A 21,948-nucleotide genomic window follows, 5' to 3' on the forward strand; every position below is an offset into this window, starting at 1 on the left:
GATGTGGCACAGACACATCACTAATAGGCTCGTTTTGCTTCAAGAGCTGTGGGCAGTGGTCTCAAGCAGGGGGACAGAAAGAGCCTGTATATTCCATGATTCATCCAAATAAGTCTCTGTTGATGTGTAGCTGTGCAGAATCGTATTTCCTGTGGCCAGACCAGAATGGACTCTCACGGGGACGTTCACACCCCTCCCTACCACATACCCTTCTGCCAAGCGTGGAACACTCGTGTTTTGGAGTAGTTTGAAGGGGAGGAAAAAAGCCACAAGGTGGCAAGAACTGGGAAATGCACACTTTGTTACTAAAGCTGCTGTTCTGGCTGGTGTTTCCTGAGCAGAAGGACTGGTTCAGCCTGGAGTGTTCCAACCAAAATATTTCTGTCAGCGGGATACACAACTGGAAATTGTTTTTGCAATAGGAAGTATGTATGGAAATCCTTCAGTTTGTGTGAGGTGTGAGCTGAGGGGATGAAGTATAGTCCATTACCAAAGTTACTGAAGGTTGTTCAAGAGTGAGAAGTCCGTGTTTTCTTCCCCATTATGTTGGAGCACTGGGGTTAAAACTTGCTGCTGTAGCTGTGCAAGTGTCATGCTTGCAGCTGCAGGGATGGGTTTACACTTAAGGTAGTACTGGGCAGGTGTCCAGGGAAGGTCCCCTGATCCCAATCCCTTGTCCATGGAGGATGAGAACATCCACAGAACAACCCAAGGACTGGGCACGGTGTCCTTGGGGAATCTCTGCTGCTGGCAGGGTGGCTCTGCCAGATGGTGGCAGCTGCGTTCCACGGCTGTTCTGGCTGCTCTGTGCAGCCCAGAGGAACTCAGAACTGAAAGATTCCAGGGACTAAGTTAAGGACTCTTGGGATGCTTCAGGACAGGACTGCATGCTGCCACTGAGGTACTTCATCATGGACCCTGTGACTGCCCCTCCCAGAGTTATTCTTGTACCTTTATGGCTGTCACCTGGAGGATGAAATATGCTGGCCTTTGTCCAAGTCCAGGAGAGGAACAGAACAAATCTTCTGCTTTCCATAAATAAATTTCCAAACTCACTAAGTATATAACTAGAAAACCATTGAGTGCAATAATGGTAAGTGTAATTCCAGATTTAAATTTAGAAAGTGTGTTTCTGCAAAGTCAGACCCAGCTATAACGAGCTAAGAGACACCAAATGGTATCACAGAGTTTACAGTTTCACCAAAGGGCAGGACCTGCTGTCTGCAAGGAGCGGCTGCAGAAGAGGATACCAGACACCATTGAACACCCTTGGCTCCTCAGGAAAAAAAGGGTAAAATAAAGTAGCACTTGCTGGGCTTTTTATGAGTCAGTGTACATGGATGAGTACTGAGCCAAGAACCAACCTCTTCCCCGTTAGGTCATTTTCCATTTTATTTTTTGTGTATCCTGTGCATTAGTCCCCATTATAAGCCACTTTTCATCACATGCCTACTCTGGATAAAACCATTTCCTTTCATTGCTTTAGGTAAGCTGTGCTTTCTCCTGCATATCCCTCATTTAGCCCAATTTTGAACTCTCATGTGTCTGAGAGCAGGGCTAATGGAAAGAAAATACTCCAGGAGAACACAGGAAAAATAAAATCTATACAGCAGATAAGTTATACTGCCAGTTGCAAGCAACAGATCTGTGCAGTCAAGGGAATACAGCTTTCTGAGACACTGCTTCCTGGTGCTAAACAATTCGGGAATGGGTTTTATGTCCCTTAGCAACCTAATGTTCTCAAAATCAACAGGAATTTTGGCACAGCTACCTCCTGTTAATGAACTGTTTGTGATGCTTTAAAAAAAATGATACAGCCTGTCACTGAAGAAAAAGCCTCTGATAAAAGTCATCTCAAGGAAAGGGTGGAAGTGAACTGCAATTAACCTCTTTCCTTCTGCTGTCCATCACGTCACTGCTGTATTGTGCTGCTGGGATTGCTCAGGGACGCTCCTGCAGAGCATGCTCATCTGCGTCCCCATCCAGCTGATGAAGAGGACTGTTTTCCCCATGTCCCAGTGTTTTCTCCAGCTCTGTTTCCACTTTGAGCTGGCAGTTCCGAATTGCCTCCTGGATGCTCTGCAGGTTCCACTGAGTTCTCGGGAGAGCGTCGTCCACTGTGAAAATGCCGTCGCGAATTCTCCGCACTTGTGTGCACACAGCAGATGATTTCAGCTCCAGCCCAATCTCGTGAACCATCTTCCGGAGGTACTGCTGAGTCTCGTGCAAGCAATGGATTTCTAGGAGGACAGAGACAGAAGCAAAGCTTTGACACAAGCTCTGACATTGTAAATCCAGACATCACTCGCTGTTACGCTGAAAGAATTGGTTTGGCAGAAGACACTAAGAGCATGGTATGATTTTCTGAAATACTGCAGGGTGTTCCACACCCTTCCAAAGTGAATACTTTAGAAAATAAACCTATAGATATAGAAGAGTAATGTAGAAATTTAGGTATTTCAAAGGGGATAAAAAGGCACCTTTTTTAATAAGACTAATAATTTGTGAGGGAAAGGGGACTGCCAACAGGAAAAGAAACATGCTGCATTATAAAAAGACCCCAAACCTAGGACTGAAATGCATTACACTGAAACACTGTGCTAAGAAGAATTTCCCCCATAGGTTATTCATGATGCAAATTTTCCAGCCTTGAGCTTAGATCTGAACTGGCAAGGAAAAACCTATGAGCTGGCTGGACTTACCAGAGAAGTTGAGTTGATAAGAAATTCCCAACTAATTTTGCATTAAATCATGAGTAAAAAAATGAAGCCTACCAACTTATTTGCCATAATATATACTCAGAGTTCCCCAGTACATTCTGTGCCAGTCCTACCTAGCTGGAATTCTGGAAGTGCAAACTGGAGGCATCGGATTGCTGTGATTATTGGGGGGCTTTTTCCCATGGGGCGAATCAACCCTTTGACAGCCAGCTCATATGCCTCTTGTGTTTTCATATCAATGTTAGAATACCTAGGAAAAAAAAAAGATAGCAGCAGAGATATTTAGAACTTCTCTCCAAAGAGATTCAAAATATATCCATCCCCAATAAAACAGAGATGCAATTTTTATTCTTAAAACTATCCAGTGAGTTTTTGCATATATTTCAGTCGTGTATGTATTGTCAGTAGTGTAGCACATTTTGGGAGGGAGGTACTTGCTCATGTCTACAAGTTATTTTTATATAGCAGATTGCTCCTAAACCAGCAGATTAGAGATTTTGGGATACAAGAAGGACATTTAATTGCAACCTCTCACTAGAGCACAGAGCACTCAAGAGTAACTCCTCTCTGCCCTTGCTAGCACTCCAACCTTTACAGACTTCGATTATGGGAAACAAAATCCTCTCATTTGTTTGGAAGACCAGCAAATGGCAGTGGGATCAGATCAGCTCATTTCCCCAGTGGATACACACATCAGCAGGGCCTTTTGATTTGTCCCTTGAATGACAGCGAGAATCCGCTCCAGCTTCTCCCTTGTGATATGATCTGCAAATATTAAGGCAGAAACAAAGTCTCAATTATCCATCCAGAAACTGGAAAGTCTGAAAAGTGCCACTGAGGTATTGCTGTCCCTTGAGCAGGTAGTCACATCAAAAGGGGCTGATGAGAGCTGAGGGGTGGCCTTTGCAAAGTCACCTCCCCAGGCTCTCCATGGAGCAGCACAGAGCTGGACTGCAAAGGGAAGAGTTATTTTGCTTACATTATTTCAAAATGTTGATGCTCCGGTTTCCTTATTGTATGTTTTCATTCAATGAAATCTCCTAACTGCTATCTCCAAGCGTGAGTCACAAGAAGATCTGGGTCCTGACCAACTCAGCAGCAATCACTGTGACCAGCATTCACACTGCCTTTGTATACATTGTGGCTAGATTTAGAACAGGGGAACTACATCATCAACAAGGACTACAAGACATGCAAGATGTGGCTTTTGTCATTGTGCAATTCATCTGATTAAATGCTTTGGAGTTAATCTGCTGTTTGATATTCTGTTAAAACAACAACAACAACAAAAACAAATTAAAAAACATATAAATCAGTTTCTTACCAAATGTTGTCTTCTCTACTAAATTCCCTGTGTCTGAGAAGTCATCAGTGGCTTTACCAAAAAGCCCACCAACAATATAAACCTGGAAAAAACACAGAGTGCAGTTTATCAAAAAAATGCTCCAAGCAATTGAGCAGCCGTATTGCACCATGAAGCTGCGAGAAAGGCAGGCTATGAGAGTTTTGCATAAAAAGACAGCAGCATCCTCTGCTCAAAAAGCCACAAGTGGATGCTCATGTGAAGGATGAAACTCTGGATCCTGAAAAGCTCTCAAAAGCATTGGTAGGTTTGAGGCTTAAGTGCAGAATCACCATCACAAGGCTGGTCTGGGGCACTGGGGCAGGATCAAGTGTGCAATGGATCTCTGGGGCTCCGTGGCCCTTTCAGAGCCAGCACCTACCTTGGTCAGGTGGCAGTTATACAGGTCAGTGAGCAGCTTGTTCCCATGGCCGATGCCAAGCACTGAAAAACAGAAAATGCGGAACCTGTTATTCAGCCTCACAAAATGTCACTGATGTGCATTTACACAGCACGGAACACTCACACCACTCCTGACCCTGGACAGGGCTGCCAGCCACAGCCAAACCAATTCAAGTGGTGGAGCAGATGTGGGGATTGGTGTCCCCCAGCAAAACCCAGTGTGCCTGGGTCTCTCCCATCTAGCTTTGCCAGCACCTTGCAGGGACATTTCTTTTTTGTTTTAGCACTTCAGCTCCCAGTAGGGCTGTGAGATCCAGCGGCTGCAGCAGTGCAATGGCCGCGAACCCACCCTTCTTCCCTGCATGGAAACCCATCACCTCGCGGACAGCAGGACACGCTGCTGCTCCGCGACCAGACCCACCGAAGACTCCCGAAGCCTTCACATCCAGCCGGTGACCTGCTCCGATTTTCAGCTTCTTGAACCGCGGGCCTCGGACTGCAACGGAGACAGTGATGGAGCCGGTCCGCAGCCCTGCCGGGGCTCCCACCGGTCCCCGGTTTCCCCCAGCCCAGGAAGGGGAAAAGGCCCCGCTGTGCCCTTACCGAGGGGGTGGTCGGCCAGCACCGGTACCCTGGCAGCCACCAGCTCCACGGCCCCGCCGCCGCCCGGGGCTGGGGCCGGTAGGAAGCGGACTCGCTGCCGCGGGGCGCGTCCCGGAGCCGCGTTCAGCTCTGGAAGAGAAGCGGGGGGGACGGGGGATGAGGGGCGGCGGGCGAACACCGAGGATGGGCTGGGTCCCACCGGCAGCCCCCGGCGATGGGATGGGTTAGGGGGTCCCGCCGCCCGCGCTCACCGCGCAGCAGCCGCGTCTCCACCGCCTCCCGGACGCGGCCCCACGCCACCCCCGCCGGCTTGTACACGGCGAAGAGCCCGGCCAGCCCGGCCAGCCCGGCCGCCGCCATGCCCGGGCCGCCCCGCCCCGTGCCGGGCGCTTCCGGGGCAGCGGCGGGGCCGGGGTCGGGGATGCGGCAGCTGCTGCTCCTGCGGGCGGCGCGGGCGGGGGTCCCGCTGCTGCTGCGGGGCGGTCCCGCTTCCCCAGGCAAGTCCCTCCCGCCGCAGCCCCTGGAGCGTCCAGGCCGGCTCAGCCAGCCGGGCCGGTCCCTTACCCGCTGCTCCCCGCAGGCACAGCCCGGCCGAGCCACAGCGAGCCGCGGGGCCGGGATGGACACGGCAGGGAGGAGGAGATGGAGGAGGAGGTGGAGATGGAAGGGTGGCACCAGCTGTATCCCGGGCACATCCCCACCAGCCCGCTGCAGAAAGCGCTGCTGGCCGCCGGCTCCGCGGTCATGGCGCTCTATGACCCCTACAGACACGGTAAGGCCGGCGAGCGGAGCGCCTGCCACCCGCGTCCAGAAAATCCCGCTCCCTGCCTCCTGGAAACTCCATAGGACAGTTTGAGGCAAGCGCGGGACTGAGAGGGAGTGAAAGAGAGGGAGTGAGGAAACCCAAACACACCCCAGTGCCACCCCTTGTGATGCCACCCGGACCGGCCTGTTTCTCCGAAGTCCCCCAGGCTTCATGCCTGCTCCTCCATCCCATTCCCAAGAGGGGTCATGTGGGTGACACCAGGGCAGAGTAGCCCTGAAGCTGAAGATCTGTGGTTTATGGGATCCCCACTTTGCCACGGGCTTCCTGCCTGCTCCTGGTCAATGGGGTCATTGCCCTATTTCCTCACCTACCAACCAAGGATAGCTGGGTGTTGCAAAAGCAGCTCTTGGGTCACTCTCTGGTCTCTCTTTCAGACATGGTGGCAGTCCTTGGGGAGACCACAGGCTGCCTGGCCCTGCCAAACCTGCGAGACAAGATGAAAAACCACCCTGAAGGTTACCGCATCCTCCGGTGTGTCCCTGCCCATCCCTCCCAGCTCGCCGCATGGTTTGTAGTGGGGAGGCAGACACGAGGCCAAGCAGGTTCCTTGGCCCTGGGACGGGAGAGCTTGGAAGCAGCACAAGTGTTTTGCTAGCCCTAACCCTCCAGGCTAACTTTATTTTTAACGTTCACAGGAGCCTTGTGACACATCTAAGGGCAGGCACTACTTGCCTGTCTGTTCTGCTTCACTGCTGGAACTGGCAGCTGCCAACACCACAAGATGCAGCAGCAGGCACAGGGGAGAAATCCAGGGATGTGGATGCTGAGCAGTGATGAGAGCACACTACATCCATGGATTTCTTCCCTGTGCCTTCTGCTACATTTTCTTGCATTGCAGACTTTGTCTCTGCTGGTCTGCCTCCTCCTTAAACACTTCCATATTTATTTTTCTGGCTCAAGCTGAAATGAGGCCACTTCTCTTGTTTTCTTTTTTAAGACTCCATCACTTCTGCTTCCATATCTGCAAGGACCTGTTGAATGCAGCAAGGCTGAGGACCAGGAGGATTTCTCTTACTAACTAAGCTCTCACTGTGTATCTCCTTGCCTTCTCCCTGTTCCCTGTCATATGTCACACCTGCTGCTTGTGTCACATAGGAGCTTCGGAAAAGTTGCCTTTTGCCGTATGTTTGTATAGACCAGCCTCATCCTAGTAAAACATCCAGAGCACTGGAATGGGGCTGAATCCCAGCAGAACTGCCCAGGGAGAGGGCTGGGAAGGGGCATACCTACCTGCTTCTTGTCCTGTGGTGCAGGAATTTGCAGGGCTCTGAATTGGGCACACAGGTCTTTTTGTTTTTATCCCCCAAGCTGCTGAGGTCACTTTGATAACAAATACACAAGGAAATATCTGCAGCCAGTGTGAAACTGATGCCAGTGGCACCTTCACTCTAGGAGCTGAGCAGCTCATGGATCCACTGCAGGGCTTTTGTCATGGGAGGAGTTTACCCTGTGAATGGAAATAAAAGGGCTTTTGTTTACTTTCAAGGCTGTGAGGCACCTGTTTGCCAACAACCTGTAGAGGAGACCTTTCTCTGTGTGGCTGCCATGTGGCTGGTGGTGAAAGCCTGAGAAGGATTGAAATTAAACCTGTGTTTAGAACACATTCCTTCTCCTCTTTGAGGTTGCTCCTTTGAAGCTCTGTCTGCTTTGCAGGGGCACTAAATTTCTCTGCTCTGCACGGCTGGCTGTTGCTGGGGGCTGTGCCTGGCTGGCAGCCCACACAGCAGAAGCATTTCAGTGCAGAGGACACCAGTGCTTTTCCCACCAGAGTTGTTAAAAGTGCACAAGATAAAGGCCCTTTTATTGCCAAGGCTTCAGGTAGATCCTTTAAGCAATTTGTGTCCCAACCTCTGCAGAAGTGCAGACAGTGCTGTCCCTGCAGTGAGCAGTTGGGATCTACACAGGGAAAACAGCAAGGATGGGCAGAGGCAGGGGTGGGGGTTTCCAAGGACTCCTTTTCTGCTGCTGTGGATTTTACTGGAGTCTCACTGACCTGTGTTTTGCTTCCAGGGAGCGGCCTCGCATCCGTCTCTCCACCCTGGACATGGCCAGGCTGCAGGGGCTGCCGGATGGCTCGCTGGGCAGGGAGTATGTCCGGTTCCTGGAGAACAATGTGAGTGTGGGGTTTCACGGGGTGCAAATTCCTGTGGCTGATCCCTGTGCTGGGAGCCCAGGTGAGATTGGAGCCACAGAGTTGAGTTGGACCTCTTTGGACTTACAGAAGGTTTCTCCAGACACCCGGATGCCACCCAAGTTTGTTGATGATGAAGAGCTGGCATACGTGATCCAGCGGTACCGGGAAGTCCATGACCTGATGCACACCCTCCTGGGCATGCCAACCAACATGCTGGGTGAGCAGCAGTGGGCTCAGGGAGCTGCACTGCCAAACCCACTGATTGTGCTCGGCTGCCTCCCAGAAATGGGAGCAGGCTGGCCCCAGCTGGACTCCCTGATCCTCAGCCCGAGTCAGTGTGTGGGGATTTTGCATCGTCACTGTCCTACCTCACTGTCTCTGTGGTGACCAAGGTGGCCATGAGATGTCACATATTCCCTGCCAGGAGATGCTCTGCCCAAGCCCTGGGCACAGGTAGCCACGGGATGGGTGGCTTCTGCCTGGCAGGGAGGGTGACATGGATGTTTTGCAAGCTCTGTGTGAAGGCAGAAGGGAATTCCTAGTTGCTCCTTATCTGCACATCTGTATGTCCTTTGCCCTCATTTTGTGTCTGACTCAATAGCAAATCCCAAATGCGGCCTTGCACTTGTGCAAGGGAACCAGCATGACTGGTCTCAGGCTTTGCCTGAGTCCTGGCAGTTCTGTAAAACGCCTGTGCTGGGAGACCAGGAGAGCCACATGGAGCTTCGGGCCTTGGCACCACATTGCTGGGGTCTGCAGGGAGTTGGACTGCCTGGGACGTGTTCCCCAAGCTCCCAGGGCTTGTGGGATGCCATCCCTCTGGGGTGGGTGAGTGGTGTGTGACGAGCCCATCCTGGCACAGGATGATGCCATGGCCAGACTTAGGAAGCATTCCCAAGTAGCCATCCTTGGGAAGGGCAGATATGCAGCCTGTGGTGAAGAGCCACACAGCCCTGGCTGGCCGTTGATCCAGGTGCTCTGTGTGCTCACAACCTCCCTGCTCCCTCCCAGGTGAGGTGGTGGTGAAGTGGTTTGAAGCCATCCAGACGGGGCTGCCCATGTGTGTCCTGGGAGCAGCGTTTGGCCCTGTCCGGCTCAGCACACGGTAGGTGCCCAGTCTGTGCCCTGGGTACACCCAGCCTGTGTGCTGCTTTCCCTGGGGACAGAGGGGACACTGCTGCTTTGCAGGGGGGAGTCAGTCATGGATTTCTCCGTGAGCCTACTGCTGTCCTCACATCCCAAGGAAGCGGTGACAGCTTTGCCTTGTCACTGAAGCAGAACCTGATGTTTAATCTGCATTCAACACCAGCTCCCCTGTGGCAGGCAGGAGCAATTTCCAGGCCTTGGATGGGCATGTCTTGGGGGCCAGCAGGACCCTCACCACACTGGCAGCTGTTCCCTGCCCCAGCACATCTATTATTCAGCAGTTGCAGAACCTGCGTTCTGGCCTTGGGTTGGTGCAGGTAACCTTCCTGGCACACCTGTTCTGTGCCTCAGTTTTCCCTGTGAGTTAACCAGGGGGGATGCCAGAAAGTTAGAGGGATACGTGGGACACATGGGCTTGGCATCAGCCTACAGTGAGAACTTGGTGAAGGAAATTAACAAAATGTGGATATCAAAACTGCCACCACCTGTATGGTTTATTGCAGAAAGCTGCAGGTTCTGGCCACCGAGCTGGTTCCCTGGGCCATTCGGAGTGGGCTCAACGCCAGCTGTGTCCTGAACGTCTACTACGAGCAGCGCTGGGAGCAGCCAGTGGAGTCCCTGCGGGAGGAACTCGGCATCTTCCCTCCCCCGGCCGTCCGAGTGTGAGAGCTCATGTCAGGAAGGGCCCGGGGGATCCCTTGGCAGCTGCACTCCACATCCTCCTGTCCTGCCCGAGAGCACGGCGTGGCTGTGCTCTGCCAACACCGACCCAAGGGCTCTATTTTCTCCTGCCAAGAGCTGGCACCAACCTGTTGGTAGGGGCCAGCTGTCACCTCCCCGTGCTGTGACAAAAACTCGACCATTTTTTGCTGTTTGTGATTTTGGTTGGGATGTCAAGGTCAGATGTGCCTTTGCCAGCTGGTCTGGCTGCTCAGGTCTCCCAGCAGCAGCATTCCAGTACTGACACTCCCAAATGCTGGGATGGGGAGGGAGCACACTGCTTGCTTTGCACACTGATGCCTTGGCCTTCTGCAGCTCCGGGGCTGTACAGGTAAATCCTTCTTCCCACTCCTCCCATCCTGGGAAGATCAAGGCTTCAAGTCTTGATGCTGCCATGGACTGGAGCTAAACCCATGATTTCCAGAGGAGTGCAGGGGCAGGTTTGGTGTGTGCAGTGGTGAAATCCCATTTCGTATTGGTGCCCAACTGGTTTCCTCTTGGGTCATATTGGATGTGCCTCATTCCTGCCTGACAGTGTGTGATTATGTGCCCACGGGGCAGGCAGGGAAATACTTTTGGGTGTTTTCCCTCCTGGATTGGCTGTTTTGAGAGCCGATCCCAGTCTGCTGTGTCTCCCTGTAGTCCCTCCCCATCAAAAATGATGAAATCCACATGATTGTGCTGGCTGTTCAGTAGGAATCATCTCTTCCTTGGGCAACAAAATGACACAGTTGGGATTATGGGATTGAATCCAGTGAGTGCAGAAACAGCGGCTGCTGGTGCTGTGTCTGGGAGCTGATTGCTGTCTGGGTTAATTAAACTGTGCTCCAGACTGCCAGCAGCCAGGCAGCAGAGTTGCTGGATGTGATGGCAAAGAGCCACGAGGCCAGGGGCTCTTTGTTCATGTGTGTTTGCTGTTGGAATTCCTCCTCGTTTAATAAAATCCATTCTGGGGCTTGTAGTTCGTTACCCCTGTCCTTTAGCCCCACCTCCCCTCCTGAGCTGGAGACCTGATGTGAAACCTCACCTCTTTTTGGCTTCAGCAGGTTTTCTTCCTGCCCCCCAGACTCCCTTTTTCTAACTTCTCCCTGCATCAGCTACCCCACGCCAGACTTGGGGTTTTTATCCAAATCCTCCCTTGGCCCCCAGAATTATTTCAAACATATTAAAAGACAGCATATAAATACATCCTTTAGCTGCCCGTAAAACACACAGGGTGGGGGTTGTCCTAGTGCAGTGGTCGAGATGAAAGAAACATTTGCCTCTAAAATGACCCAGAAATGTCAGAGCCTTGGGGTGGATAAACCAAAGGGCAGCAAAGATTTGCTTCCAGGAACTGTGAGTGGCAGTCAAGGAAACGTGGGAAATGATGGCCTTGAGAGAGGGTTTTGCTGCATTTTGGGTTATTTAACGAGGCCATGAAGTGTCTGAGCTGTCAGTGTTGGTGGTGCCGCCACGTATGACTCAGTGGGCTGGTGCCAGCGCTACAAAAATGGCACATCGTGTAATTTTAAACGGCATCTGCTCAGCCGGATCAAGTAACAGTCTCTGTGGCTCCTGTTCCTGCAGCCATCGCTTGGGGAGCCTGCGGGAAGAAGGCGACAGAGGGAGCGGAGAGTGATTCGGGGAAGGCAGACACTAGCCACGTGAAAATGCTTTTTTTGGAGAGAATACATTCGCTGTGGGCAAGTGGCAGCTCCACCATGCCCATGCTGCGGGGCCGTGCTGGGACTCGGTAGCTGTAACCCCTGAAACGCTGGGACGGATGGCCGGGATTTTCCCCGGTCCCCGGGCCGCCCCGGGCCTCGCTCCCAAAACGGGTCTCCCTCCCTCTCCGCACTCTCCTGGAGCCGGGCGGACCCTGCGCGGGAGCAGCGCCCGGGGGCGGCCGCGGGACCCCCGGCCCGATGCGGCCGCCGAGCCCCGGGAGCGATCGGCGCGGCCCGGCGGCAAAATGCGACTCTGGTGGGACTCGAACCCACAACCTTTGAATGACTCCCGTCACACAGCTAGAAGTCCAATGCGCTATCCATTGCGCCACAGAGCCCTCGCTCTGCCGCGCCGCCCTCACCGCCTCTTCCCCGTACCCCGCCCGCCCCGCCCGCGCCACCGTTCTCCGGCACCGCGTCCGTCACCGCGGGGCCGGGCCGGTGCACCGGGCGGGACTACAGCTCCCGGCGGCCCGCGCTGCCCGCCCCTCCCCGCCCCTGCCGCAGAGTCGGGCGGGCCCCGCTCCCGGTGCAGGTGGCCGGGCCGCATCGGACGCCCCGGAGTCCGGTAAGAGCGTGGCACCATCCTCCCCATCCCCTCCGTCAGCTCCTGCCGCCGCCGCCGCGGCCGCGCTCCCTTCCCGCCGGCGGCCCCGCGGGCTCCCCATCAGGCGGCGCGGCCTTGCGGGCGGCACCGGGGTCCCTCCGCTCCGCCGCATGAGGTACCGGGGCTCCTTGTAGGGCACCGTGGCAAGCACCGGGGTCCCTGATTGCCCCGGTGTCCCCAGGAGCGCGCCGCGGGCCCTCGCCGCGCCGAGAGCGGCTGTGCCCGGGCGGTTCCGGGGCCTGGCCGGGGTTGGGTGGCGGGGCCCGGCTGCATCCCGGCGCGGGGCCCTCCCGCCTTTCCGCCTCGTGTAATGGGGCTGGGGCAGCGCTGCTCCATCTCCCTGCTGGGGTCCTCAGGAGAGTGAGACGGGTGTCCCTACCCAGGGCAGGTGGGGGACAGGTGTCTCCCAGGTGCCATTAGCGCTGGGTCTTCTCACAGCCCGGCCACCTGCCCCTTGTTCCCCCTGTGACCCGCTCCCCGGGCCCTCCTCAGGCTCGGTGCTCCCCGGGTGGATCTCTGCGCTTTGCCTCGGTGCCTGCTGGCTGTGAGCTACAGGCAGGGCTTCGTTTTCTCTGTGCTAATGCAGCTGGACAAGACCTGAATCTGTAACGCAGGGCTGGAGGTCTCCGGCAGCGACACACCGGGTATTTCCCGGGAATCTCGGGAATCTCTGCCCGGTTATCTTCGCAGGAGGCACCGGGATGCCGGAGTGAGGTGGAGATATGAGCAGAGGATAACAGGGGCTTGCCTGAGCCTGCCTTGCCTTCAATTGGGAGATTAAGCACTTTGCTGCCCACACAGAGCAGGGCTCCCCCGCTGCTGCTTCTCCACATCTGGCTGGTCTGAGGCTGTAGCGGAGAGCCCAGGCCCTGGCTGGGGCACAGTAGTTTGATGATGACCTAAAGGTTGCCCTATTTAAGTGCAGAGAGAGGCTCCCAGGCAAAAACACAGTGAGTCCTGCCCTGCCAAAAGGGAGAGGACATCATGTCTGGGAGGCAGGTGTTTGGTGGAGAGTGTCACTGGCACAAGGGGGAATCTCAGGGTAAGGACTATGGGTGGGAAAATGTCTCCAGGTGTCCACCTGGGAATGGCATCTTGTGCTGTGATGCATCCCAGCCTGCTGCTGGTGGCACAACTCAGAGGTGGGACAGCCAGCGAACGAGACGTGTCAGGGCACAGTGACCATGTGGCACTGCCTTGGCTCCCACCCTGCCAGCATCTGATATCAAATCCTCAGAAGCTCCTTGGATCTGGGGGGACTGCACAGAGCAGAGGGAAAGACACAAGTGTGGCTCCCAGCCCCACCAGTTGTAGAAGAGTCCATGCAGGGCTTCCAGCTTCAGAGCAGTGAATCAATCTTCAGGAGGGAAATGATGCAAGTGTTTCCTTCCTCTTTGGCCTGTGTCCATGCCAGGAAGGGCCAGTTTTATCTAGGAACTGTGAGGGTCATATCTCTGTCATTTTCCTCCTCACAGTGCTGTTGCCTGTAAAGAGCCATGGCTAGATCACTGTCTCTGGGTCTCAGAGCCACTTCTGGCGTGTGTCAGGGATGGGGACAGAGATGCTGTTTTGGATGGATGAGTACCAGAGTATGAGTATGGGATGAGTACCCAGGGAATGGGGCAGGGGCCTGGGCACTCCTGGCAGCAGTGACAGCCCTTGTTCTGCCCGCTCCAGCCTGTCCTCACCCCTGACCTGCTCTGTCAGTGTCTTCAGCCTAGCTAGGCCAGGAAACTGCTCACCAGCATGAGGGTTTGCAAACACAAGCAGAGCTCAGAGAACCGAGTTTCCTGTCCCTGATCCTGTCTGAGCTGTGTCACGGAGCACGTGAAGCTGTGCTCTTCCAAAAGCTATGATGGCTTTCCTGGAGTCAGGCATGCAGGGGAGCTCATGCTCAGGGCCTGGGAGACTCTGGATTTTGAGGACGGAGGGATTCTGAAGTGGAGTGGAGGTTTCCAATCATCTGTACAAAGTCTTCTGTCCTGACTTTGCTCACACATTGGAATTGACTTTATCCTGCATTTCATGTTGCTGGGGCGTGGCCAGACCCCTGGCTGGTGTGCAGGATGTGGCTCCCCAGGTGGGAATGGCCGGGCTTTGGGCTTGCACTGAGCAATGCTATGCTGATGGCTCAACTGGAGGCCATCTCCACAGTCAGATAAAGTTACATCTCTGGGAGCTCTGGGCTGCTGGGTTACGTCCTCACTGCCAGGAGGACTGATGACTCAGGGACCTCATCCAGGAAACTGGGGGCTGCTCAAGCATCCCACACCCATGGGATTGTTATCAACAGGTCCAGTGTGCATGGGCTGATGGCCGTGGTTTCTCTCTCCCTGCAGGCCACGATGCTGCGTTTGGCTGCTTTTGCAGCTGTGCTGCTGTTCTTCAGGGTCACTCTGGAACTGTCCTGGGCCCAGGCCATCCCTGCTCTCTTCGTCTTCTATCTGGCATCCGGTGGATGGGACTTCTTCCTCGTATTCCTCAAGACAGTTCCAAGGGACGTCAGGTAGGTGTCCTGGCTGGGATGGCCCAACTATCCACCCCTGGCCCTCTGCTCTACCTTGGTGTATGTGTATGTGTGACCACAGCCCTGACTCCTTGCACAGCCTGAGTTTCTGCTGGCACCTGGCCTGGCTGGAAGGAGATCTCCCTCTGCCATGTCCGAGTGACTCCAAGCTCTCGGGCAAACTTTTCCCAAGAAGGATAGATTTCAGCTGAGTTCAAAGTCTATTGACTGTCCTTGTATTTCATCCTGTCCCTAAAGCTGCTGGCGTAGCACCTGGCCCCTGTGCAAGGTTCATTCTGAGTTGGTATCAGGCTGTGCCAGCTCCTGGCAAGGATTTGTGGGGGTGGGAGTGGTGGTACCCCTTGGAGAGCATCCAAAGTTCAAAAATACCCCTTTGATTGGGGACATCCCTGTCTGCAGACTTCCAAAACACATCTCTCCGTGGCCTCCACCAGTCCCTGGCTATGAGCATCTTTGCAGATGTGTTCTGCTTATGTGCACACTGCTCAGGGGAGCACGCAGAGCTGCTGCTGACCTAGAGTGGGGTCTGGTGTAAGTGCTGGGCTGTTGCAGCCCCTTGGAAGGTCCTTGTGCTGTGCTGGCTTTGCTGCAAGAAGTTGTTTTGCAGGGGTCACTGAGCAGCTGCCCTCTTGCTCCCCTTCCTTTGGCAGCACGGGGCTGGTCCTGTTGCGGGTGAAGTGGCAGGTATGGAGGCACGTGAGGGAGAAGAACACAATCGCCAAGATCTTCCAGAAGACGGCGAGGAAGTATCCAGAGAAGACAGCGCTGATCTTCCAAGGCACAGGCGAGAGCTGGACCTTCCGTCAGCTGGACGAGTACTCCAACCAGGTGGCCAATTTCTTCTATGGCCAAGGCTTCCGCTCGGGTGACGTGGTGGCGCTTTTCATGGAGTCCCGCAATCAGTACGTGGGGCTGTGGCTGGGCCTGGCCAAGATCGGCGTGGAGACAGCCCTCGTGAATTCCCACCTGCGCTTGGAGGCCTTGCTGCACTGCATCACCATCTCCAGCTCCAAAGCTGTGGTTTTTGGGGTGGAAATGATGGAAGGTGAGGGGCTGGCAGATGTTTTGGGAGTGCTTTGGACTCGAGGGAGGTGTGTCTAGTCAGTGGGTTCAGTGTTCCTTTTCTGCCCACCACAGAACAGAGATCTGGAAGAGAGTAGGCAGTTGAATCATGCAGGAATTAGATTTGGATTTGGGTTTTTTTTATTGTTGATTCCTTTGGACACTGGACAGGATCTGGGGTGCAGTACTGTCTACCTCCCAAGCAGGCCAGCCTGGGTATGAAGGTCCTTCCTTGTGTCTCTCAGGTCCATTCCCAGCATAGAGAACTGGCTTGGGCTGTGCCTGCCCCACTGCACGGGAGGAGCCTCCCATTGCTCTCCAGGGCTATTGCTACATCCCTGCAGCACCTTGGCTCCAGTTCCTTGTGTGTTTCAGCCCACACCTCTGAGGCTGGTGGTGTCAACAGACCTCTTGGCACCAAAGAGGTTTTGGATGGGGGAAGGTGGAAAACAGGATCTTCTGGTCTCTGAAGAGGTCTGGGCTGTGGCCCCAGCATCTTTTAATCATGGGAACGACATCTGCCTGGGATGGCTGTGAGCCCTTTGCGGACTCTGCCAAGCACAGTGGGGGTACTGCTACCTGGGACAGGGTGTCCCTCAGACTGTCTGGGAGGACAGGAGGTCTCTGTGCTGTAGCCACCCTGCCACTTTTCTCCAGCTCCCCTCTTTACTTTCTCAGCAATGCAGGAAGTGCAGACCTCCTTGGATAAATCCATCCAGCTCTTCTGGTCCGGAGAAGAAAATCCTAAATCCGTGCTTCCTGGTGCAAAACACCTGGACCCCCTCCTGCAGATGGCCCAGCGACACCAGCCAGCTCCCCCTAATAAGGGCTTTCTTGGTATGTGGTCAGCTCTTGGGGCCAGACGTGGTGATTTTGAGGGTCAGCTGGTTACAACTCTGGCAAGACTGCTGGGGATGCCAATGGCAAGGGATGTTTGGGATGGGTCTTACTCCAGTTTTGGAAGCCCATCCCTGTGTGGAGCAGTATCCTGTCATACCCTCCATGTGTCCAACAAACCTGATCTGCCTGGGGTGATTCCAACATGTTCTTGGAGCTGTTACATAAGAGTTTTGGCTCAGCTGGCACCAGTAAAGTGTTTAAATTTTGCTTGCCCCCTCTCCTGGTTCGACCACCTCCTAGATTGGGAATGTGACCCTGTCTCCTCATTGTTTCCCAGATAAACTCTTCTACATCTACACCTCTGGCACGACAGGGCTGCCCAAGGCTGCCATTGTGGTGAACTGCCGGTAAGGCTGTGGACAGGGCTCAGGGAGGATGGGGCTGAGCTCTGCCCCATCTCTGCACAGCACCCCTGACCCTGCTCCTGACATGCCTTTTCACTTTCCCCTCAGGTTCTTCCGCATGTCCAGCTTAGTTTTTTACGGTTTTCGGATGAGGTCCGACGATGTGATGTATGACTGCCTCCCGCTCTACCATGCTGCAGGTAACGTGTGCCATGCAGAGCCTGGCATCCTGGGACTGACTCTTCCCTCAGCCAAGCCCAGGGCTCTTGGGAGGCTGGTGTGGTTGTGATCTCCATGTCGAGGAGGATGAGACTGCTAGCAGTCTGTGACTGAGGCGTTTTCTGCTTTTTCCCTGGAAGCCAAGTATCGATCTGGCTGACCTTTGGAGCAGGGAGTGTGGGGGGAGGGTGTTATCCTACTCTGGGTTTGGAATACCTGTTCCTTATTGCTGCTCCCTGTGGAAAGTAAGGGGGGGAAGTCTAGGGAGAGGGGAAGCAGTGTCTGCCTGGCTGGCTGAGACATGCTGGGATGTTTAGGTGCGAAGTGCTGCCCTACGTGTAACTGCCATGTGTCTCCACCCTTGTGCCCGTGGTCCTGGGGGCTTTGGCTGGCTGAACCCCACTGCTGTGAGCCAGCCATGGCTCTGCTTTGCCCTGCCAGTTCTTTCCCTAGGTGGGCTGGGCTGGAGGTGTCTGGGGACTGAGGGCTTTCCTGGCTGCCTCTCTGCAGGGAACATCGTGGGGATTGGGCAGTGCCTGCTGCAGGGCATGACGGTTGTCATCCGCAAGAAGTTCTCAGCCTCACACTTTTGGGAGGACTGTGTGAAATACAACTGCACGGTGAGGCCGTGAGGCAAGGGGCCAGTGGGGAGTGGGCAGTGAAGCCTGGGGTCTGTGCCATGCTGGGGAGAGCCCAGCTGCTGAAAGTGGGGGATACCTGGACAAATTCTGTCTGTCCAAACTGCCTTTCAGGGTGGTGGGGCTGTGTCCTTCCCACCTGGGCTGGTAGCTTTGTGTGTCCTCCTCACATTCCAGCACTAGCCAGGAGATAGTGGATGGGTTTCACAGCCTGGAGAGGTGGGTTAACCAGGGAAGGACAGGCTGGATGAGTTAGCAGAACTTCTCTTTTTTACTATGGCCTCTTTAGCAAACTTTGGGTGTGTTGTGCCATTCCTTCCTGCCCTGAAGAAACCTCAGACAACCAAGGGCCTGGCAGAGGGGTCCTAGTGACTCTTTCCTCTCTGTTGCTCCCAGATTGTGCAGTACATCGGGGAGATCTGCCGCTACCTGCTGAACCAGCCATACCAGGACGCGGAGCGGCAGCACCGGGTGCGCATGGCCCTGGGCAATGGGCTTCGGGCCTCCATCTGGAGGGAGTTCATGGCCCGCTTTGGCATCACCCAGGTGGCCGAGTTCTACGGGGCCACCGAGTGCAACTGCAGCCTGGGAAACTTTGACGGCAACGTAAGGCCCCACAATCCTCCCTCATGTCCCAAAGGGTGACAGCTGCCTTGGGCAGGGTTGGAAACCCAAATGGGCTGTTTGCTCCTTGGCATGGGTTGCCATCCACCCAGAGGGGTTTTGGCTGTTGTGTGGTGCTACCTCTGTGGTGTCCTAGGAGCATGTGAGCAGTGTGTTCAGGTGGGACAAATGTCCTTGCTACCCACAGCTCTGAGCTCTTTCTGTTCTAGGTTGGGTCATGCGGCTTCAACAGCAGGATCCTACCAGGTGTGTACCCCATTGGCTTGGTGAAGGTGGATGAAGACACTATGGAGCTGATCCGGGGACCGGATGGTGTCTGTATCAGCTGCAAACCAGGTGAGGACAACTGCAGGGATAAAATCTCCTCAGCCTTGTGTGAGTGTGAGCGTTTCATGATACCTTAGGATAATTTCCCTGGATTTGTCTCTGCTCAGTTAAACCACACCAACTCCATTAGACACCTTTTTGCTTGGGGGTGTGGTGGTATTTCCCCCCTTCATCCCCTCTTCTCATTGCAGGGGAGCCAGGGCAGCTGGTGGGTCGCATTGTCAGGAGCAATCCCCTGCAGCACTTCGATGGCTACCTGAATCAGTCAGCCACCAACAAGAAAATTGCCAGAGATGTGTTTACAAAAGGAGATGCTGCCTATCTCACAGGTGAGGCCAGCAGGACCCCTCTGTCTGCTGAGAGTGGAGGAGAAAGGCATCTGTGTGGGAGTGGAGACTCTCCCAGGGTAGCAGCACTTCCCTAAGATGCTCCAGGTTTGCTCCTAGCTGACACCTCATTTTTTTGCCTACTCATTTCTTTCCCATAGGGGATGTCCTGGTGATGGACAAGTATGGCTACATGTACTTCCGAGACCGCACCGGGGACACGTTCCGGTGGAAAGGGGAGAACGTCTCCACCACGGAGGTGGAGGGAACCCTGAGCCGCATCCTCAACCTGACAGACGTGGTGGTTTATGGTGTGGAGGTCCCAGGTATCTGAGAGGGAAGTGGACAATCAGGAGAGGCAGGCAGGCCTCCAACACTTGAGTGTGGACATGTCCTGCATGTTCAGATTGATGTGTCCTTTGACAAGAGGGTGGACAAGAGAGGCTCCCTGTAGGCGAGCTGGGAAGAGACCATAAAGGGTGTGGCTAGCAGGAACCAGAGGGTTTCCTTACTCTCTCAAGCTTTGGTCTGATTCTGGCTGGTTTGTAAGGACCCTGTCTCCTCTTTGGCCAAGACTGTGACTGCAGGGTGTTGCTGGTAGCCCTGGCCACAGCATGATGACACAGCAGTGACACAGCTGGACGTGCCAGCACTTCACTACAAAGCAGGGTCTCACTGGTGCAGGGCAGAGGAGAGATGGTGCTACAGGGACGGTGTATCTGACTGCTCTTCATTCTCTGCCTCTAAGGGATTGAAGGGAGGGCAGGAATGGCAGCCATTGCTGACCCAGAGAACTCCTGTGACCTAGAAGACTTTTCCAGCAAGCTGAAAAAGGCCCTGCCACTGTACGCACGTCCTGTCTTTCTGCGGTTCCTGCACGAAGTCTCCAAGACAAGTGAGCCATGGCATGCACACTCACACTGGACATGGAGCTGGGGGAGCCTGGGAGGGAAAAACCTGGTTACAGAGATCAGTCTGTAGGGTGGGGATGGAGCCTCTCTGCCACACAGAGCCCATGGCCAGTTCCTCAGGTTGCTTTGAGGCATGAGGACACAAGGCTGGGTCTGGGGCAGCACAGATGTGGTGGGGATGGAAGTGTGTGTGGCTAGTGAGCCCTTACTCCTTCTCTCCCCATTCCAGGCACTTACAAGTTCCAGAAGATGGAGCTGCGGAAGCAGGGCTTTGACCCCACGCTGGTGAAGGACAGGTTGTATTTTCTGGACTCCAGGCAAGGCTGTTACCTGCCACTGGACCAGGCAGCGTTCAACAGAATCCAGTCGGGAGCCCAGAAGCTGTAACTGGTGGGGCTCGAGCAAGGCACCTCACAAATCCTGCTGGGGAGAGGGGGCAAGGCAGGCACTGGGGAAGGAAGGAGTGATATAAAAGGCATGCTAGAGATTTTATTTGACAAGTTTTACAGATAAGGGTTTTGGGGGAACACACAGGGGATTGAGGGGAGGGGGATGGTCACATACCAAAGCATTGATTCATTATGGCTTTATTTTCTATTTGGTACAGTGGTGGTGCTCCCATGCCATGGGAGGGCATGGCTCTGGCCAGTTAAGGAAGAACGGGGTGCCCCTGCCATTCCACTTTGCTTTTCCTGTCTTTCCCTACCTTTTCCTGCCTGCAGCAACCCTTCCTTGTGAAGGCCATGAAGAGACCAGTGCTGGCCTCTTCCCCACTCCTCTACCACCAGCCCCTCCTTGGCACGGGGACCCGGCTGGCAGAGGGAAGGTGGGTGCCAGGCACAACCCCTTCCTTCTGCTCAGCCTTGCTCGTGTTGTGTGTCTGCTGTGAATCAGGGGAGCAGGGTAGTGTTGGGCTCAGGAGGGGGACAGGGGTGTGTTTCTGCCATGCCTTTCTCTCTCCTGGGGATGACATTTCTATTTTTCACAATCACACGCACATTATATTATATTATATTATACATATATATATATGTGTGTGTGTATATATACATATATATGTATGTAATACACGCTTTTTTTTTTTTTTCAATCTTAATTTATTGTCTGTACTTTTGAATGTGTCCCGGGTTTGTGCAGTAGGTGGAGGGATAGCCCAGACCTGTCCTCTCTTGGAGAATCCTTTTCTCTCGCAGGGAGGTGGGATGCTCATCTGAGACTGATTCTCCTCTTCCAGCGTGGGTGCAACTGTAAATGTCCTTGTGGCCTTGCTCCATGGTGGAGGACATGAGCAAATCCCACTGTCTTGTGGACACTTCTCTGGGTCTTTTACTTCCATCTTTTGTGGATGCAGCATTGTTTTGTGAATCTTCTTCCTTGCAGAAAGCAAGTGGGAGAGTGGGAAGAAGGGCCCAGTTGCCTTTGCTTAGATGTACTCAGGAGGTAGTTTGCCTGGGGAGAGAACGTCCTCTGGAGGATGGCCTCTGTGAGAGCCTGACTTCATGTGCTCTGCATCCCTTCCCAAAAGAGCCCTCCCTGTCTCCAGCACCGGAGCAGGGCCCTGAACTGAAATGTCCGTGTGAAATATCTGACTTGTGCTATGTGAATTCCCCATGTTGTGTCTGACATGAAACAACCTCAGCTGCGATGTTTGATTCCAGTCTTCAGAAAACAAGCAGAAATTTCTCTTCCAGAGAAAACTCTGGGTTGGGTTGCTTTTTGGTTTGTTTTTTTTTTAATAATTTGTTTTTATGCTTTTAGCAGGGTTACTCCTTAAAATGACATCTGTCTTTTGTGAGGGCAGGATGTGTCTGTTCTTCTAGCTGTGCTTCCACTCCAACGTACCTGCCTGCCCCAATCCGTC

At 54.2% G+C, this 21,948-nt stretch overlaps 3 protein-coding genes and 1 non-coding gene across 5 annotated transcripts; 2 read left to right on the forward strand and 2 right to left on the reverse strand.

Moving 5' to 3' along the window:
* Positions 1-1,692: 1,692 nt before the first annotated feature.
* TRUB2 (TruB pseudouridine synthase family member 2) lies at positions 1,693-5,452 on the reverse strand. The gene is given in 11 exon segments (XM_014873324.2): positions 1,693-1,910; positions 1,912-1,973; positions 1,976-2,004; positions 2,007-2,240; positions 2,834-2,970; positions 3,413-3,485; positions 4,045-4,126; positions 4,445-4,506; positions 4,886-4,960; positions 5,068-5,196; positions 5,319-5,452. Coding segments are annotated over 11 exon segments (1,020 nt in total). The 5' UTR covers positions 5,428-5,452; the 3' UTR covers positions 1,693-1,882.
* Positions 5,453-5,642: 190 nt separating this feature from the next.
* Positions 5,643-10,854, forward strand: COQ4 (coenzyme Q4). Of its 2 annotated transcripts, none has more exons than XM_014873287.2 (6): positions 5,643-5,839; positions 6,268-6,364; positions 7,904-8,006; positions 8,115-8,244; positions 9,039-9,132; positions 9,677-10,854. In XM_014873287.2, exons 1-6 carry the CDS (start codon positions 5,710-5,712, stop codon positions 9,837-9,839), a joined length of 717 nt encoding a protein of 238 aa, XP_014728773.2. In that variant the 5' UTR covers positions 5,643-5,709; the 3' UTR covers positions 9,840-10,854. The 2 variants fall into 2 exon arrangements, with proteins under 2 accessions (XP_014728773.2, XP_088033390.1); XM_088177264.1 differs by lacking the exon at positions 9,677-10,854 and adding an exon at positions 9,216-9,445.
* A 996-nt stretch (positions 10,855-11,850) lies between these two features.
* Positions 11,851-11,940, reverse strand: TRNAR-UCU (transfer RNA arginine (anticodon UCU)). Its single transcript is given in 2 exon segments — positions 11,851-11,886; positions 11,904-11,940. It is a non-coding gene; the product is annotated as a tRNA-Arg (tRNA).
* A 99-nt stretch (positions 11,941-12,039) lies between these two features.
* Positions 12,040-20,577, forward strand: SLC27A4 (solute carrier family 27 member 4). The gene is made up of 13 exons (XM_088177265.1): positions 12,040-12,170; positions 14,549-14,715; positions 15,387-15,781; positions 16,477-16,635; positions 16,976-17,045; positions 17,151-17,242; positions 17,772-17,881; positions 18,296-18,505; positions 18,733-18,859; positions 19,042-19,179; positions 19,338-19,502; positions 19,925-20,071; positions 20,317-20,577. The coding sequence occupies exons 2-13, from the start codon at positions 14,555-14,557 to the stop codon at positions 20,472-20,474; spliced, it is 1,932 nt and encodes a 643-aa protein (XP_088033391.1). The 5' UTR covers positions 12,040-12,170; positions 14,549-14,554; the 3' UTR covers positions 20,475-20,577.
* The last annotated feature ends 1,371 nt before the right edge of the window (positions 20,578-21,948 follow it).

The sequence above is a fragment of the Sturnus vulgaris genome, chromosome 22 (genome assembly GCF_052056855.1).
Source record: "Sturnus vulgaris isolate bStuVul1 chromosome 22, bStuVul1.hap1, whole genome shotgun sequence".
NCBI classification, from domain to species: Eukaryota; Metazoa; Chordata; class Aves; order Passeriformes; family Sturnidae; genus Sturnus; species Sturnus vulgaris.